At 33.5% G+C, this 20513-nt stretch overlaps 2 protein-coding genes across 3 annotated transcripts; both read right to left on the bottom strand.

Annotated features, from left to right (window-relative positions):
• Positions 1 to 854: 854 nt before the first annotated feature.
• Positions 855 to 10038, bottom strand: LOC100782299 (gamma-tubulin complex component 5). The gene is made up of 16 exons (XM_014777238.3): positions 9709 to 10038; positions 9338 to 9601; positions 9144 to 9241; positions 8749 to 8911; positions 8543 to 8653; positions 7315 to 8340; positions 7078 to 7230; positions 6902 to 7001; positions 6663 to 6757; positions 3781 to 3969; positions 3616 to 3672; positions 3395 to 3466; positions 3136 to 3234; positions 2676 to 2807; positions 2380 to 2553; positions 855 to 1290 (listed from the first exon to the last, which is right to left on the bottom strand). The coding sequence occupies exons 1-16, from the start codon at positions 10021 to 10023 to the stop codon at positions 1132 to 1134; spliced, it is 3207 nt and encodes a 1068-aa protein (XP_014632724.2). The 5' UTR covers positions 10024 to 10038; the 3' UTR covers positions 855 to 1131.
• Positions 10039 to 10645: 607 nt separating this feature from the next.
• On the bottom strand, positions 10646 to 16906 carry LOC100781764 (mitogen-activated protein kinase kinase kinase 5). Of its 2 annotated transcripts, none has more exons than XM_041016237.1 (12): positions 16489 to 16906; positions 16265 to 16395; positions 15219 to 15708; positions 14860 to 14947; positions 13874 to 13936; positions 13599 to 13762; positions 13106 to 13181; positions 12877 to 12936; positions 12660 to 12785; positions 11683 to 11904; positions 11237 to 11343; positions 10646 to 11119 (listed from the first exon to the last, which is right to left on the bottom strand). In XM_041016237.1, the coding sequence occupies exons 1-12, from the start codon at positions 16782 to 16784 to the stop codon at positions 10930 to 10932; spliced, it is 2013 nt and encodes a 670-aa protein (XP_040872171.1). In that variant the 5' UTR covers positions 16785 to 16906; the 3' UTR covers positions 10646 to 10929. The 2 variants fall into 2 exon arrangements, with proteins under 2 accessions (XP_040872171.1, XP_006581230.1); XM_006581167.4 differs by having other exon boundaries at positions 16265 to 16398; positions 16489 to 16905.
• Between the last annotated feature and the right edge of the window lie 3607 nt (positions 16907 to 20513).

Genomic DNA, 20513 nt, shown 5'->3' with positions numbered 1-20513 from the left:
TTAATTATTTTATAACATATTGATTTATTAATAACTCAAAGTTACAGTTTTGATTTCTACTTGAACTATTAATTTTAAATTAATTCGTAAAACATACTTTTGAATTTTTTTTAAGAGGATCGTATGAGTCACATACAAATTGGGCTAGTGTGTGCGGGGTCGTGCTGCTCTGTTCTATGCTGTGCGTTCTCCCCGCTGCACTTTTGCAATACAATATCGGATAGGATTGGGTCGGGTCAGCCCAACACCTACTGCGCAAAAAACACAAAAAACCTGCTATTCCGCCTTTTTCGCTATCCCGGCATGACCGGCATGGCTATGTAATTGACTTACGGATGATAAAATCCGTAAACCAAATATAGAAGGATAATGAAAATTACATATGTTATGTTGTGGAGGGTGGACAAGCAAAACAAATGGAGCGTGTAACAATACCTGACCTACTCGTGTTTAGTTGAGATTTATTTGAAAAAAACAATTACAAAAGAATGTTATTAATATTAAAACTCTAGTTAAGAAATCAAAGTAAAATGCTTTTATAAAATATTTTTCAATAAAAGCTTGCTATTATCTTCATCAATGCACCAGCACATAATTTCTAATAATAACTTTCTAATATTAATTCCTTAGACAGGTGTTTGGAACGAATTTTGGAACATAATTCACTCCACATCAGCAAAAACACATAGAAGCTAGATTGGACGTGGTTTATCACATCTTTACCCATATTTCCAAACGCACGAGAATAGTAACATTCAATAATTATTTTCAAAAACTTTATAAAACCTGACATTTCAAAATAAATTAAACCAAACATGAGAGAGAGAGAGATCTCAACGCAGGCTTAAACAATCAGACAAAAAAGTAGGAGTTGATCTTACGTAGCTGCCATATAAACAACAGCGATACAATTTTATATCTTGCTATGCACTCATGGAAGCTGCCAGGCAAGTGGCCCTGCAGTTACAGACAACACGGGTAGCAACAGCCTTTAATTTCCCCCCTTCACAAAGCCCAAAGATTAAGCAAATGGAGGATATTCTCAAAATATTTTACAACATGAAAGCAGGTGCAGAACTATTCTCATATTCAGATTATAGTTGTAACAATCCACCTTTAGATCAAACAATTCTACCCAGGGGCCTTCCCCAACCTTGAAGTAACACTTCCAGAACTGGAGGCAGTCATCAAATTTCCATTAGCAGACATGTAGAAATAGTTGTAGTTGATTCTGGTCACCAAATCAGCCAAATGAGGGAAGTGCCCCACGTTTAGTTTGAATGATAAAACCTGAAAAACCCAGGGTAAGAGTTATATTCTTAAGTAAGCACACAAACACCATTAACCTTTTATTTTCCAGAAGGTGGGGGAGGGGAAGGTACGACCAGATTCTTCTGGTAGTGTTCAAATCTTAGCATTTAATTTCACGTACTAAGAGTACCGTCTTGGATGCAGAGAGATAAATTTACATGCAATATGCCATAAGCAAATGAGTAAAATGCTATCAAAATAATATTGGGAGAATTATTCTTCAGCGTTAATTGATACCATCAAAAATACCATTTTGGTGTGTAATTATGCATTCTTTTTATTTTTTATATAAAAAAGCTAAGGAATAACCACTTTCCATAACAAAACATATTATTTTGTAATAAAATATTGAAATATAATAAACATTAATCATTCCTCACCCCATTTTGTGCTTATGCTGTAAGGAGAGGTTAGTTGAAGGGAAATTTGAGAAAAGAAATAGTTGCATGTCAAATCAGGCACCAAACTGAACTATGGTGTCCGATTGGGTAGTCAACTATGATTCCCCAATAATGTACTATGTACTGTGCTAATTTGAGGGCATAAAACAATCACCAAAGCCTTTCAAAAAACAAATTCTTCGGATAAGCCATTTTGATCTATATCTGTTTTAAGGTTTTCACTCGAGGTATTCTTAGTCTTTTTCTACCTATAATTAGTGTGCTATCATGTATCTAATCAACTCATCTAACTTGGTCATCTATTGATCCAAATCGTTTCCCTCTAAATTGAGAGCATCGTAATTCTAAAATCAATGTGCCCAACTGCCTATGTGTTACAGTGCACGTTGTAGATTATAATATTACTGCAAGTTTGTGACACAATAATAGCAATGACACAATTCATGTGAACATTTTGTTATCAGGTCACATATATCCGTAAATTTCCCCAGTGCTCAGTTTCTCTTACATATTTATATAAACATCTGCATGGGGAAAATAATGCTGCATATGTATTTTAGTCATAGTATAAAGAATCCATTATTTTCATCAAGACCAAGTAGAACTGGCAGACTGGCAGCAGCCACATAGTAGCGGCATGATTAAAATAAATTCTGTAGAAGAATACCCTTAGTAAGAAAGCAATGCAATCGTCAAACTGTTTCTCTATCCGGTCCACTTCCATCTCACACCTTGCTTTGATTGCAGAAACAGCTCCACCACTACCTAATGTCTGTTGTATGTTATAAAAATCTAAAGCTATGCCAAGGATGCTGTTGATGCGGCTGGCAATAAGAGCCCCCTGAATGCAATAAAAAATGCTAAAACTACTGAAGCTTGCTCCATTATGATTAATAAATAGACCAGTCAAAACATGATAAAAGGAGAATACAAATGCCCAAATTAAGAGATATGATAAATCACCAGCTTATCAGGAACCACAAAGCATTGCCGCTGAATTGATAAGATGTAAGCCTCATGGACTTCGATGACTTCATCCAGAGACTTTGCTGCAGTCATACCTTCACATAGTTCACGCCATGCGCTGTGATATACCTGCATAGAAATTGTAGTAACAGATAAAAATGCTCAGGTTTCCTTCCCAAAATGCAGAACTGATGGAAGCTTGCTTAAGCACGAGTGTATACTAATGGGAAGATTCCATTGTGTGATTAGTGATTATCATAAAAGGAATTAAAGGGCATTAAAAGCCATTACAACTAGAACTAGCCATTTTATTAGTAGATTAGCAGGCCTTACTATTATTTGTGTTTATGCTAGATCATTTCTTCAATGCCAATTAATCATGTCCCACGTATAGTGTGCTTTGCAGATAAATCTTGGAGAAATTATTTTTAGAATTATCTTAATGCAATCTGCATACCCGATCCATAACATATTGGTGAAAAGCATCCACAAAATGAAGGAGTTTCTGCTCCACTAACCAATGATGCTTTCTGTTGTTTGTAGCAGATCCCTTACCCTGCAAAGGATGATTGCAGTTTCAAACCTTACAGTTAATGTCCATAATTTAGTAAAATGCAAAACTAGATTGTTAAGTTTATTCCAGGAAAGATTTAGCTGAGGGAGGACATGCTCCACCAAAGAGAAATGAGGAATAATCTATGGAACTATAGAAGCACCTTCCACATCCATCTCCGCACTTTATCTAATACAAATTTTGCACGCTTGACCTTCAACAAGAACCGCATCACCTAAAAATATATTTATTTAAATTAAAAGTAGAATAGAGCTAGTAAAAAGAACCAACTAGATAGCAGGAACAACCATCATAATCTGAATGATGAAAAGAATTAAAATGCCAAGGCAAAAAGAGAAAAAATCCCAAAAGCAAGCCAGACACCTGGTTGTACTTCTTAATTGCCTCTGTATTTGCAATGAGTTCAAGAGGCCAAGGGACCTGCCAATTCCAAATTTCCAATATCCATTTATAATTTTTTGTAAGGAAGCTCATATTCTTAAATAGGAATTCAGTTAGAAAGGCACAATAAATTAACTAAAGAATGACCTTATACGTGAATTTGAGCATATCAAGGCCATTAATTCCAAAGCTATTGGCATGACTTTGACGAGGAGTACTCAAAACACCAGCTGTGCTAGCTTCCTCATCACCGTCAACACGATTTTTGGTTATTGACACTACCAATGAATCTGGAGCACTTAACAGCATACAATCAGCAGAATTTCTGATTGATTCCTGTAATTGATACGCATAGATAGATTGTGAACAGAAAATAGTATAAAAAACAAAGGCATATAAAGATTCCTAAATTTATTAAATAAACTGATGCACACAATACAATCCATCATTATAGGAGGTATATACAGCAATAGCAATATCACATGATCGCAATCATTTACTCACTACTAGTTCACCAAACAAGTATAGAAGGGAGAAGCAGAGAAGCCTGAATTTAACATCCCCATCTTCTTTTTTCAAAGCATTTAATTTGATATTTGAGACAACTTCATGTGCCATCATTTTACCATTGATTCAATATACCTCAAAAATACCAATAACAAAATGGGCTTTATAAGAGAAACTCCACAACAAAACCATTACAGATGAGAATGGTTTACAGTGCTCCAATTCTTGCATGCTAGGTAGAATTGGAATCTAAATCTAAAAAAGATGGTTCTGCAGTAAATTCCAAACCAGTAGATAAAATGTATCAAAATTTGTAGGGTAGTAAGAAAGAAAGATTAAGACCAGAGGAACATGATATGATAAGACACACAAACATGCTCAACAGTCCAACACACCTAGCCATGTCCCCACAAAATCATGTTGCAGAGAAAGAAGCAAAAATGTGAAAATCAGTTAATCATACCATCAAGTTCCCAATGGTACTTCATTCTTGTCCAGAAGTAATATGTCTATAGACAAAGTCACACATGCATAAGGAACAAATACAGTCATTAAAAAGTCCCATATCCTATTAAGTTAGCCACGCATAATAAGGTACTGATAAAATGGAATTTGATAGTATTTTTGAGTGAGTTCTCATTCCCATTTAATGCATGTTGACAAATTTTCATTCATAAAACTCGGTTTGGTGTAAGTTTGTGAAAGACAGGCACTTAAGAGGCTTCATGTGAGTGAAAATGAACTAAAAATCATGCATTTTTGGAGCTAATTAAAAGACCACGACCATGGTAATTTTGTATGATTGTGGTAATGTTATACACGTGTGGTAATTAGGTATGGCCGTGGGTCACTTGCATTACCTGTCACTTAAGGAATTAAAGACCTGCCAAAATTAAGTCTCAATTAATGAGATTAAAAAGATAAAGATGACAAAGATCACAGGTCAAAACTCATGCCCATTTAATGCATGTTGACATTTTCATTCACAAAACTCATGGTTTGATGTAAGTTTGTGAAAGACAGGTACTTAAGAGGCTTCATGTGGAAATGAACTAAAAGTCATGCATTTTTGGAGCTATCATAATAATTTCGTACGACTGCAGTAATGTTGTAGACGTGTGGTGATTTTGTATGGTCGTGGATCGCTTGCGTCACCTGTCACTTAAGGAATTGAAGACCCACTAAAATTAAGTCTCAATTAATGAAATTAAAAAGATAAAGATGACAAAGATCACCTGTCAAATTTAAATCCTAATTAACAAGATTTAAAAATAATATTCTTTAATTATAAAAAGATAGAAGGAGGACCTCCATAGAATACTATAAATAAGGATTGAGGACCTCTCTTTTTAATATCTTTTGTTCTATTTAAGTTTGTGAGGGTTCCAAGTAAGGAGCAAAAGCAGTGTCAGACTTTTTCCAGAAGAGGAATGTAGGATGCATCATTGGGGTCAATTTCTGTAATGTTTTCTTTCCTTTTGCACTTTCTATGTTTCTTATTGAGTTTTTAGTCTTACCATGACCATGAATCACTAGTTCTCCTTAGTTCGGAATTATGATGTAACTATACTTTGTACCCTGATTTTGATTTTAATGAAATTCCTTGACGTCATTTTGTAGATTGAATTTCTTCTATACCCTTAATGTCTTTTAGAACTGATCACTTTAAATTAAGTTTATTGCTTGACAACGATCACTTGCATGTAATTAACTGAACTAGGAAGCGATTGAATTCACATAAATTGCACGATCAAACCTTTTGTGTGAATTTCTAGCAGATTAGATTCTTTTAATCAGCCTCTCTGTGATTATCATTTTCCCTAATTATTCACCAATGATCAATTGAGAATTAAATTAGGGGAAACAACATTGTTAACTATGGAAAATTATTAACTGCGAATTTAAGAGGCGCTGACAATTGAATTTTTTTTTTTTGGATTTTTGTTGGAATTACGATTGGGGAAAAATGGTACATAAAAGTCACAATTCTAGGCTGCACTATAATTATTGTTTTCACACTAAATTTTCCTGCTTTGATTCTTACTTCATAATAAACAATTGATCACGTCTATCCTTTAATTAATTTAAATCTTAATTGCTCCCCAACTGGTCCTTTGGGTTCGATATCTGGACTTTTAGTCCACTGCTACTACTGCATAGGGTATGTTTTCCCTTGTGCGAGTACTATTTGTACGCATCAGGTGCTGAGGTCCTTTCTAGTTGGCTAACACATTATGACACTATATAAATTTACTCTCTGGATAGAATTAGCCGAAGATCTTACGAACTGTCATATATCAAGCATTAAATGATAACCCATTCCATTAATCCTCAAATCATAGAATAAATTTAAACATAATTTAATCTAAGAAATTAGACCTTAGAAGCAACTTCCTAGTCTAACTTGAAGAATAAATTGCAGCAGAAGTTAGACGGAATCTAAATAGAGTAGAACCAAAAAAGTCTACCAGAGCAAATAGCATAGCATAAAATAACAGTTGAACAACATCAAGTAAATCTACCTGTAATATGGTGTTTAACTCAAAATCATCATCCCATGCTTCACCCTTATCCAACTTATTGAAAATTACAGTCAAAAAGTGTTGCAGCAAATCACCTGCACAAGACAAAATATCAACACAGAAAACAGAGAAACCAAGATAACTCCACTCCAATCCTGCATAAAGAGATTAAACAAAATATTCGAGCACAATATACAATATAAAAAAGAATAAAAACAATCCAAATAATAAGCAAATACCTGAACCTAGCAAGTATATAGCTCGCAACACTGCAAGCTCATCCATGAATCTCCATTCGTTCATCAACTTTAACAACATATTCACTCCAATATAATCCACCTGTTTTATTCAAAATAGAGCTTATATATTGTATACTGTTAAACCCTGGATATGACTATGGTTTAATTAAATTCACCTGTTTCTGAATGTAGACGGTTAGGCAGTACTGCATAATAACCAGAGGAAGTGGAGTAATTCTTAGGTCAACATTTTGCATCCAACGAAGAACTCTTGAAATAAGACTGCTGTTTCTCTGAAAAGGCAAGAGCTCTGACACAGGAAGATCATCCTGTTTTCATATCAAATATTTGATCAATATACCAAAGTACTGCAGCCTAAATCTAAAGCTGCTCAGGGTACCAAGTAGAAATACCTGAAATGAAGGCAAAATAGTGGGAAAAGGAAACAACATTTCTAACAGCTTTCTGTCATCCTGTGAGCGAAGGTATTCAGATTCACCAAAGTGAAAGCCAAAAGTATAGTTCGTTCCTTCACTATCAGAAAATGCTGCACTTTCTCCACCAAATATAGCCTTTCTTAAACCCTCATCATTTAATGAAGGCAAGCTAAATTTTCGAGATAAACTCAATGTTTTCAGGGCATCCCCATGCTTTCCTAGGTTTTTTTGACATACAGTAATAACTGGATTTTCTATGTATGACCTCAAGAGGAGCACTTCGTCATCAATAACTCTAGCCCCTCTCAGCTCTCTTGTGTCATTATTTATGTCTTTGTATTTTAGCTTCAAATCAGCTGATCTTTTCTGAAATAATGTATCAATCAAGAACTTATACCATGTCTTTTCTGAGTAAGGTGGAGCAATTAATTTTTCAGTATTGTCATTATCTGCTTTTTCCTCATTTACATGAGATACATTGGATGAAACAGATACAGATTCATACCAGTTGTCTTGCCAAAAGTACTTACAAACATGGTCGCCATGGCCAACAAGTCCAACTAGTGATACAGAAAAAACTTCGGGCAACGTTAACCCAGTCATTCTTTGAGAAGGATATAAACCATAGTTTAAACATTTGGTATTTCCAATCTCATAATTGCTTCCTTTGCTACAATTCACTGAGCAATCAGGTACATGTCGCATCAGCTGCAAAGATTTTCCAGCAGAAACTATTGATTTAGTTAAATCCTTAATAAAAAAGGGACAGGCTGGACGGTCTCTAATGCTCGGCTCTTTTCCTTTAACTGTACTAGACAAAGAGATGGAATCTCTCCTATCCATTTCCTTGTCGTTTGATGCTGGCACAGAATCATTGACATAATTCGTGGAAGAGAAGAATTCTGAATCTAACTTGCTATGCTGCAGCCTTCTCAACAAATAACTCTTCTCCCAGAACTCAGCCTCATCAACTGAGACTTCTTTATTAGTAAAAAAGAACATCTGAAAAGAGAGATGGCACATTCAATATAACATTTTAATACATGTTTAGATTAACTTATTTTATGTTTTGAAAAGTTTTTCTTAACAATTCTTGCACCAATGCAAAACTCAACATGAGTAATTTCTTAGTTAAACAACAAAACAGAACATAGAGAAAGAACTTCTTTCCCCTCAAGGAATTGACAGATTCAATAACCATTACCTCACCAAAAGGATCATCAAGAATTCCTTCAAAAAGCCAGGAATCAAGACCCTCAATATATGGCAACAAGCTCCCAACATACATATAAAGCACCATCTGATAAGCTTCCTCCTGAGATTAGAATAGTTTTTAAAGTTTATCATCCCGAGCCAAAAAAAAGATGTTCAAAAAATATATATGAGCAGCACAAAAAATTAAGTCACGACCTCACCACCTTGTACAAGACACACTTCGTCAAGCTTCTTATGAAGGTAGTCAAGCACATGAACTGCGAGTTCTGCAGCCGGTACAGACACACCAAACTCAAAGTATACAGCAGGAATAGCCTCATGCACTACTTGAAATAGGAACTCAGCACCTGAGCAAAGACTGAATCCAACAAACGACCATCAGATACTATGGCAAACTCACAACTGCCCAAATAAACTAAATTTCAAGAAATGCATTTCAAAGAAAATTCCAAATGTAGAAACCAACTTTCCTAAAATCAAATTCTCGTCAGACAATATATTGAAAGTCGGAAAAAAAAACCAACCAGTAGTCTACATACAAACATAACCCTTAACTCTGCTAGAGTTCAGAATTTAAAGAAAGCAGAAACCTCGATAAGGAATTAGCCAATCCTAACAAGGTTGGAGTGGTTACACCATCTGCATTGCTCGTGGACGTTTCCTCCTTCAAGGCAATATTACGCAACCGCTGCGTAACAACACATAAACCTGGTTTAAAAAGAGAGAATAATAGCATGTGTAAAGTTGGATCCTATCTATCCTATGAGCGTTATTAGAAAGAAACCTCGAGGCACGCTGAAGCAGAGCACGCAAATGCGTTCAAAGTAGGAGGAGATTTTGGCATTGCGGTTTCGACTTTATCAAGTGTAATCGCCACCAATTGGAGACACGTGGCTGCGTGGATAAACTGATTGAGAAGAGAGTGTAGACTTTTCTGTGAGAGATGACTCACGTACACTCCGCTCTTTGCACGGAAACTGTTAGCACTTTTATCCCAAAAGAATAGGGGACCAGAAAACCCTTGCAGCATTCGTAGAATACCTCGCACCTTTCATCAATTAAACAATTGGATGCAGAAATGCACAATTGAATTGGCAAGTTCTTTAAAGGATAATGCAAATTAAATTCAAGAGTAGAATCGAGAGAGAGGCATACGAGTTCGCGTTCATTTGTTCTGGAGGTGGAGATTGGCGCTGCAAAATGAAATTCGTTGGCCAAGGGAGCGTAGATTCTGTGGATTAAGCTTCGGGGAATTTGTGACTCTGCCCTCATTTTCTTCTGCTGAATTAGTAGCGAACACTCATAGACACTATGCTCCGTTGGTAAGAAAGACAGAAGGCGAGAAAAATAAAAGAAGAAAAGGAAAGTGTGTAGTGTGGAGATGGAAATTTGAAACAGAATATGACTTTCAAATGTTAATGGCGGAGGTGACCAACCAACCACTGGGTCTGCCCGACAGAACACAGGCATCAATTGGGCTGCACATGGGCCGATTTTTCTCCTAACATCTTTTCAATTATTATATGAAAATAACTTCAACTAAAAAAACACATGTATTTCTAACTTAAAAATTAAATAAAACAATATTTTTAAGTAATTAAAAAATTATTTAAACAATTCATTCAAAAGATTTTTTGTTTAGTATTATGATTTTTCTTTCTAATATTGTATGTTTTGTTTAACAAATGACTCTTGGATATCAAAAAGACTTGTGCACTATCTTAACCCTATAATCAAAGGGACCATTTATTTAAAGTTTAACGGAATTGATTCTGATAAAATTAATTTTAAAAAATAAAAAATATTTAAATGATGTATACTCAAATTAATTAATCTCGAGCTTTAAATTTACCGTTGTGTTAAATACTACCTCACTCAAATAAGATTATTTTTTCTAAAAAATATTTGTGGTCTTATACTAAAAAAATATATTCAAATTAATTTAATCATCAATTTATATTAAAAAGTTTATTCCTTGCTAAAATGTGAGAATTGATTTATCAACACTAAAATAAATTAGAATAGATTAGAGCTAATCTATACAGGTTAGGTCAACAGGTTTGAGAGGATGTAAATTGCATACTACTCTTAGTAAAATAAAAAAATACTAAAATATCATATAATCAATTAAATTTACATGTGAATCTGTCATGTGGTAATAGGTTCAACTAACCTAGCCTTGTTATTATGTACATAATAACTGCAAATGAATGTGAATTTATCATTTATTTCAACACTTCGGGTTGATATATTTTTCAATAACGTGTAAGACTGTCTAGCTTCTAAATCCCTGCTGTGATAATTGCTGAACTTCCGAAAAATATATGCCCCAGTCTTCTGTCACGATCCTTCCAAGTTTTAATCGAAATCTTAGCTTCAAATGTTCCTGATGATTTTCATAACAGCACTGAGGGGTATGTTGCTGGGATTGGTTACAGTCATGTAGTTAAGGGCACTAGATTTCATGGGAGACTGAGGATTGTTCATTTCTGTCATCGAGCAAGGAGAATCACGAGAAGATGTGACATGATTAGAATCCTCCGAAACATATTTTTTCGAAGTGACACTGTAAAAAACAAAACAAAGAGAATGGTGTCAATCAATCAGTTAGCAGCCATAAGCATATTACCAAATTTAGCATTCATATGTAAAATACCAACAGCAAATAATGATGAAAATATACCCTATTAAATTATGAGTTTTGTTAAAAAACCATGCACGAATGGATGCTGACCCTACACCACGGCTATTTCTTGAACTGTTACCGGGGCTATGTCTACGTGAATCATCCTACAAAGCACAAAAAATTGGGCAAGTTATCAGTAAGTCCTTTACATGAGAAATTATTTAATGGTTCCAGGACCATCATGGTGTTTCTGGTCAATCTTCACATGACATATAATTAGCTTTTATTAACTTTTTCTCATAAATTAAAATACTCAGCTACATGTCGAGTAGAGATTGGCTGGAACCAGGACCATACAATAATTTCTCTGTCTACAAAAGGTAGCTCAACTCCTATAAATCCAAGTAAGGGTGGTTTATAATTCATAATGATTGATCTCCTTGGACCATGACAAATTGACAATGGTCCATTACCAAGGAGTTCAAAATATAATTAGCACTTACTCCTGGTCCAGGGTCTCCTCTGGGACAGTTTTGCCCTTGGGAATGAACTTGAACATCTTGATCATGCAAATTTTGTACAAAGGCATGTGTAAGAAGCACTGCTGCTGATGGTCGTTCTGCTGGATTCCTTCTGAAACACTGCTGAAGGAAATCCTGTCCCTCTGAAGACAAACTTTCAGGTAGATCTGGGGATTTGTGCAGTACCTTGAACATTGCTTGAGGCTAGTACACAGAATACACCTGGGTCATTAAATTCTCCAAGTAACCAAATCTGAGCATACTAATATCAGAGATAGGAAAATCTAAGGAATGCAAGGATATTTAAATGCCTTGCTTAGACATATACGAAAGCACAATCAAATCAACGAATTAATATTAAAAACAAGGGAACCACTGAACCAGTACATGGTTCAAGTTAAAAGGGTGTTCGGTATGTGGAGTCTTTTTTATTCCTAAAGGAAGTGAGAATTATGTTCGTTAATGTTTTCCAGGAATCATTCATTTTGGGAATATAATAAATGATTTTCGTATGCCTGAAATATTCCTCAGAAAGTTAGACAATGTTTCGTGAGTATGCCTAAAACTTTCGCACATTCATATCTTGGATTCCCACTTCCCCTTCCATTAAAAAAATAATAATAATTAATGGAAATGTGGAAAAATAAAATTCCTGCGAATGTATTTTAAGAACATCATTTTAAACATGGGATTTTAAGATTCCTAGAAATTTAGAAAAGTTAAAGGGATTCCCCTACCAAAGAAGGGGAAAAACCCATGCAGAATTTAGAGCATAGCATATGTAGTTCTCTTGCTGATAATTTTTTCCAATGATAATTATTATTAAAAGGAAAACTGCTACAAATAATTGCCCTGCCACCCAACAGAGGTAGAGGGATTTTTTATCTTCTTATATTAAACCAACAAATTAATATGTGCAATCCTCTATAATGAGTTCACATGCATAATAAGGTGCTCACCCCTTCAAATTCGCTCCAAGGAGGTTTTCCTGTCAGCATTTCAATGATAGTGCACCCTAAGCTCCATATATCAATGGCCATGGCAATGTCAGGACTGGACTCTTTCTTTATGGAAGCTTTCATGAGCTTCAATAAACAAATTACAGTAAAAAAAAAGGGGCACGGCATTACTCATTACCCATCTAAAACTCCATAGATAATACAACAAATAAATTACCTCAGGAGCCATCCAGTAGGGACTTCCCTTCAATGATAGTTCATATGATTTCTCTGTCAGCTGAAGAAACAGAGTGTTCAAATTACAAAACCAGAAGAAAAGAAAATAAATAAAACAAAATAAAAAAAAATTCTGGTTTCAAAGATAATTCATAAACCAATTGTGACAAGCTGACAGCTTATTAGAGACAAGTTAACACATGTAAATGACAAAGAACTTCAGAACTCACAATTTTTGACACCCCAAAATCTGCAAGCTTAACACTGCCTGATGCATCGACCAACAAGTTTGCACCTTTGATATCCCTAAAGAACCATATACAGCAATGGTAATCAGGTTTTATAAGCTAAAAAGCAGAATAGGGGGGGTTGGAAGAGCTTATCTGAGCTTATAAAAATAGCTTAAGACTCACATAAGCTCTTTTTATCTATCTTCAATAAGTTTCCTTCCTAGTGTAGTTTATTAAAATTTTAGCTTATTCCAGTAAGTTTCATGATCAAATTTATGGTATAAGCTCTCGTGGGATAAAAGTTTATTAAATAAGAGCTTAAGTTGTTTATCCAAATACACATAAAAAAAACTTCTACCAGATCAAGACCAAATTCCATACGATCTTTTTTATTTGTTTGAGGTAAGATTTTGGATAGAATCAGCTTGTGCATCAGATGTCAGTACATAGTGCATCTGATGAGATATAACAAGTCATCATAGTAAGTTGTTACCTGTGAATAGTCTTGGTACCATGTAAGTATGCCAATCCAGAGAGAATATGTCGTGTGAAATTGCGAACCACAGACTCTGTCATAGCTCCACAATGTTCATGCATAAATTTATGAAGTGATCCAGGATGAACATACTCCATATATATGTACAATCGATCACCAACCTGAAAACCAAGATGTGTCACAAATTCAATCTTATTCACAAGAACAAAGATCCTTGGATTTTTCTGTAAACAGTATAGTATACTTGGAACAAGAACCAATAATTAACTCACTATTTCACTGCCATAATACTGCACAATGTTGGGGTGGTGTAATTGACGGAGAATTCTGATTTCCTGAAACATGGGACAATTCAGAACAACAGGCTCTAACAGCAGCCAATTGGCAAACAATTATACAGTACTTAAGAAAAGACTTCATTGCAATGGAAAAAAAAAATAACAATCAAAGAAAAGAAATGTGAACTATAATCCAAAATTCTTTACAAACTATATTAGTGTGGCTTCTATTTAGTTATAAACAAATCATAGTACTAAGGCTTATATTGAAAACCTCTCCTTGTTTGTATGTGTTAGACTTCTGTTTGCTTCGAGTGTGATATTTACTTAATCTTTGCCTTTTACTATTAAACAAATATAGGAATTTGTTCTAGTTATCAGAACAGAGAATAGGATACACAATATACTAACCTCTCCTAGTGTGTGTGTGAACTGTACCAAGAGTGTAATTGATTGAAAATTTTAGTTTCTGTATTAGTTAAAAAATAAATCTTGGCACAGAAGCTCATATGGTAAAACTACTGTTTGAGTGTGTTTTCTACTTAATTTAGCTTTCTTTACTCTAAAAATCTTGGATTATTTGTTCTAGTTATCAGATCAATGAATTGGAAAACTCAATACAGTAACTGAAATGAACCCATGACAGGAGTGAAGGATGGAAATAAATTAAAGCCGGTGACAATATTATTAATATTAAGATCAAAATAATATTCTTTTATGTTCCAAGTAAATTTCAAACTATTCCTGAACAATTATGATGTTGGCTCATGAGTTCTGTTCACATTGGCAAATTGGCAGTTAACCTACAGTGACAATGCGGCTATATCCAACTGTAAGGCAGTAGTCACAGCTAATCAAATTGTGCTATGGAGTTGACCATGTTGCACACATATATTTTTTACTATAGCCATAATATTGTTTTCTCCAACAGATGTGTTGTTTTTTAACATAATTAAATTAAAAACACATAGGGGAAGAACCTGCTCAAGTTGCTTTATGCAGTCAGCAGATTTAGGATCATCAGGGAACAGATCCACCTCTTTCAATGCACACGAGGCTCCAGTCTCTCTGACGCAAAGAAAACAGGAATGCATGTGAGTAACTAGAAAAAAGTTAAAAATGCAAAGCAGATAACAGCAAGGCTTTAAAATAAGGTCAACAGCCACAAAAACAGTAAAATATCTTGCAAAATCAAGATTTTTCAGACAGCAATTACAACCACATCCACCGCATTTATCAACAATTTTCCATAATATTAAAGATCTTAATGAAACCACGACTGTGGCAACAATTTAAAACTTTGCACAACAGGCTATAAAAGGAAGGAAGAAGTGCATACAAGTTGGTTGCATGATAAACAGATCCAAATGATCCACGCCCTATAAGTTTTCCTTTCTGCCATTGACCTTTCATTGAAGGCAAATTTTCTGTGTTGAGGTGCACGATACTTGGCTGATGCTGCGGAGATGAGTGTGCAGTCTGTGGTGAAGCTTTAGGAGGAAGGGGCAGTGGATGTGGATTTGCATCCACATGATTATTTTCAGGCCACACTCTGGAGGAAAATTTATGAAGCTGAGACCCCTCTTGATTGAGGTGGCTCCCAGGGCTGCGCAGAGGAGACCGGTCTGGACTCTGAGCAGTTTTAGCCGGTGACACTTTCAAAATGTCATAAAAATCTACATTGCTGGACCTACGTGGACTAGTAACAGGACTGGAGAATATGCTGTTGGGGGCACTCTTGGCCGCAAAATGCAATCTCAAGTTGGAAACATTTTCAGAGTCATGGTCATGAGAGAGTTCTCTGTGATCTTTACACGAACTAGTATTGCCTGTCTCAACAGCCGTACGAGAAGTATGAAAACTATAACATCTCCTATATTTAATATTTATTCCCAAGAGAAATTATTATATAGTCTACGACCACCACCTAATCAATCACTACTTAACACATAACCGAGTTATATAGAGATTCACCAAGATCATAAACATGTACAGATGTGCTGCTCCTAGATTATTTAATAATTATCTCTAAGAACGTACTCTTTGCTAATGTTTAAAATTTATTAAAAACAAGAAAATCATAAGTAGCTCTTCAAAAAAGAAATGACACTCACAAAAATTTTATAATTTTTTATACATTTCAGTCAATGATAAAGAATGTTAAAAAAAATGTATTAGAAAAAAGAAATTAGAAATATTGTTCAGTGGACCATGTGATCTCAATAATCTTCATGTGACAAGTATCACATTTCTCAATTAAAAAAGAAGAAAAGAGTTCATCACATGTATGATTCCAATTATACAATCACTTTCTTTAGAGAGTGAATTTCTGATATTTCTCTTTCTCTAATACCTGAGGTGCTACTGCACGAGTGGAGAACTCACCTGCCAACACTCTGGCGGGCGGAATATTTACTCTCAAATCATATTTAGCATTGGGAGTCACCGGATCAAAAGAAGGTCTCCCCAAATTGCTCGCAGACCTTAAACTTCTCACCGCATCATGATCGACCGACCTTCTGAAACGTTTTAAAAAAATCACAAACGAATCAGCATCCGACACGCGCGTTTGACCGTGTCGAAAGGAACAGCAGCGATGCTAATTTTACCTGCGAAAAGAGAAAGCAGGATGTTCGAAAGGGGGAGATCCGAGGTGATGATGGTCGTGACGGCGGATCCACGGGGAATCGGGACGCGGAAGCGGTTGAGGAACCGCAGAGGAAGACCAATGGTCGGAACTGGAAGCGGACTTAAAGGAAGGAAGAGGAGAAGCGGGTAGAGAGGTAGTTGAATGCAGAGCAGCGTCTTTGTCACTGGTGTAGCGAAGCTTCCTCTGGCGGGTGAGCCTACGCTGGTGAATCGTAGGTGAAGTAGAAGAGAGCTTGTTACACTTGGTGGTACTCATTGCTGTTGCTAATTGAGAAGAAGAAGTTCGTCATGTATTGCGGCAAAAGCGAGAAGTGCCCGGGGAAGGAAACACCTACGCTGCTTCTTTGCTTGCGAGAACTATTATTACTTTTCCAATTCAAATTGCCTCTTGGGTTGAATGGCGAATATTTCGCTTTCATGGTCAACACTTTTGACTTTGGATTAAAATAAGAAAGGCAATTGGTGAGTGAGTCTTGTCTCTTGACTTGGGCTTCTCAAGTCTAAACTCAAACCTAACTACAACTCTCCACACCACACCCCTCAAAACTTATCCCAATACCTCTTCATGAAGTCAGAAAAACGACCCCCTTGATTCACATTTTGATTTTTTCTAATGTCAGATGTAAATTTCAAGGCTTTAAATGTCGATTTTCTTACAGCTTACTACTATCTTCACATTCATTTTCATTTCTTTTAATGTCGTAGGTTTGAATTTTAATCTATATGATTGTATTTTATTTTAGTTTTAATTCATGTGATTTTATTATATTTTAGTTTGGTCCTTTAATGGTAACCAACATTAATTCAAATGGTTATATTTTTTTTATATCTGCATTTGGCAACATTTTTCAACCTGTTGAAAATATATTTTAGGCTAAATATTTTTTTTCCTCCAAGCTGAATTTAGTTCTAATTTAATTCCTTAAATTTTAAAAAAGTTGTGCTTTGATTTCTCATAGTGTCTCAGTTAAACTAGAATATCCTTTGTCAGTGTTAATTGCCTGTTGTGATAAACACCCATGTGGTTTTACATCATATCTTATCTTTTGTTACATATCCAAAGTAGTGTGTGATAGGATAAGCAACTTAGTCTAACAAAATTACTTTTAAGATGGGATATTCAAAATTAAACCATACTATTTCTAAACTGTTAAATAGACATAAAAAAAAATTGATTAAACTAAAAATCGTGAAAACAAAAAATCTCAAAAACTACAATTTTTGTTGCAATTTAGTTTAATTTTCAAATTTTGTTATAAAAATCAAACTAAACAAGATAGCATATTATAATTATATTAATTTTATTTAATGGATGTTTAGTATTATCTACTATGTAGCTACCTTCACAAAAAATATATATTATGTAACTAATATTATTTAAATTTTCAATGATTATAGTATGTGATTTTTGTTGTGATAATTAATAATAAATATTAAACAACTTATGACATGATATTTACTTTGTAATCAAAATGCATATTTTATTTTCATACGGTTTAAACAAAATGTATTAATATTTTTTAAACAAAATGTATTAATATTGTTAAAAATGATGTTAAATATTAAATGATGAAGAATTTACTATTATGTTGGAAAAGAGCTGATAATATTATTTTATAATAATTTAAAATATAAATAAAAAAAATCAACTAAAATATAGTGACAGAACTTAACTAAAAATATTTTTAAAAATAATATAACATAATTATGCATTATGATAATATATTAAAAAACCAAATTGAATCAAACTAAATTACAAAAGATTGATTTGATTTAGTTTCAATTTATTATTATATTTAAATTAAATTTAATTTAATCACATCATTATTTTATATTTTATATTTGATTTAGATCATTTAAAAAAAAACAATCTCACATTAAACATCCCTACTTTAAGATATCAAAATCAAAATTTTAAATTTAAGAAATTAAAATAAAAAATTCATGCGAGGGATCGAAATTGTATTTTTGGCTTGTATTTTATTAATTTTAAAGCTCATCTAAGCAAAATAGACATGCTTGAGGAACAATTTTTCTTGTAATTTGTGTTTTTGAATTTTTTATTCAAATAGAATTTTAACTTTTTTTAATTCTTGTTTAACTTGTTTTTCATTTTTCATCCGTGATATTTTTTTTATGGTATCTCGTATTCTTGTTTGTTCGTGCATTGCAGTTGTTTTGATATATTGTTAGAAATATTTATTCAATTTTTAAAATTATAAATAGTGGATTTTAAAGTATAAAAATACAAAAATTAATCGTGGATTTTAAAGTAAAAAAAAGTACTTGAATTAATCAAACTTATAAGAATAAAAGTATGCAAATTAATTTAAGATTATAAAATAAGTAACGTGACCCAGGGACGAAGATACAAGAAATACGACATGAGCACAAGAAATAAATAAATACAGAAAAAATTACAAACATATAGAAAGTTTGACAAAACTCTAAAATGAGTGTTTTCGAATCCAAACTAATTCAAATAGTTTCATTGAATTTTTTAAAAATTTGTGTTAAACTTAACTCAATCTAATTAGATCTATTTACGTGTGGATTGGATAATAATTTTTTTTTAATCCAACCTAACTCATAACGTATAATTAAATTATTATTATTATATGTAAATTAATTATTAAATATAAATGTATTAATTTTTAATTAACATAATTTATTAAAATAAATCACTCATATATTTTTTTCTTTTTTAATTGGTTGTTATTATTTTTATTTATATTTTATTTATGCTTTCTCAAGTTAATAGTTTAATACAGTATTTTGATTTCTATCTAAGATAAAAAATGTTGTAACTAGAACACTGTTTTTAGTCCCCAACTTCATCTTAAGAACTAAAAACCTGTTTTTCTTAAGCTCAAACTCACTTTTGAACTAAAAATGTTGTGTTATTCTTAAGCTCTCCAAGAAGCCAGATTCATAAGTCAACTTCTCAACCAAATTTGAAAGCCCGTCTTTTGCATCTGGAAGGAAAAAGTACATGGTGAACTGTCGCTGGTCTTGGCCTTTTCTGTTGCCAATACCATGCCAAGGACTCTGAAACCATCAAAAGCCCTCATAAACTGTTTCCCGTGGCTAGTCATGAAAGGAACCTTGACTGAACTGTCATTAAGAAGGTGAATATCGTAGTCTTTGGTGAGTGAAGCATACAAATTATTATTATTATAAAAAAAAGTTGTCACATAATAAATGTCATGTGACCATATTGATTCTTTTCTTGCTAAAATGTCACTAAATTTTTTTTAATTCATCGTAATTATAATAATGAAATATATTCTGATCGATAAAGTATAATGGAATATATTCTGATCAAATCAATCTAATGTATTATTAATTTTTATGAAATATTTTTTTATAATTACGATAATGCGTTTTATAAAAATGGTAAATTAGGTAATATTACATCTACAAGTATACCAATATTTTTTCTAATATAGGACATTTAAAAAATATAAACAAAAAGGAATTATTTTTATGATAATAAAAAAAAGAAATCTTAATTTTTAGGTTTCAAGCTTAATGGTGATCCTTTATCAATGGACAATGGTGATCCTTTGTAGGACATTTCAAGGACGCTCGATTAGTGAACTCTTTAAATAATTTATCAATGGTGATATAGTTTATTTTCTGTTTCCTTGTTAAACGTCAAGCTTATCCCCTATATCTGACTGACCAAATTATTTTGAAATAACAAGAAAAGTTACAAAAGATCTCTACCTTATTTTAAGTTCTAACGATTCCTCTGGGGTTAGGTCCTCCCCCAAGTTTTATAATTAGTTTATTTTTTTATGTGCTGTAGTGATGCCTTAGCACCCCTTTTGCAAAAATAAAAAATAAAAGTCTCTTGTTAGCAATCCAGATTTTTATATCTCTTATAATGCTTCTCGGACATGTAAGTGTAATGCGCAACTGAGAAAGAGCCATCAAGAAAGAAAGATAAGTTGCAAAATGTAACATGTGAAGCAAAAGCATT

The sequence above is a fragment of the Glycine max genome, chromosome 6 (genome assembly GCF_000004515.6).
Source record: "Glycine max cultivar Williams 82 chromosome 6, Glycine_max_v4.0, whole genome shotgun sequence".
Taxonomy (NCBI): domain Eukaryota; kingdom Viridiplantae; phylum Streptophyta; class Magnoliopsida; order Fabales; family Fabaceae; genus Glycine; species Glycine max.
This window is presented reverse-complemented; position numbering and strand designations above follow the sequence as displayed.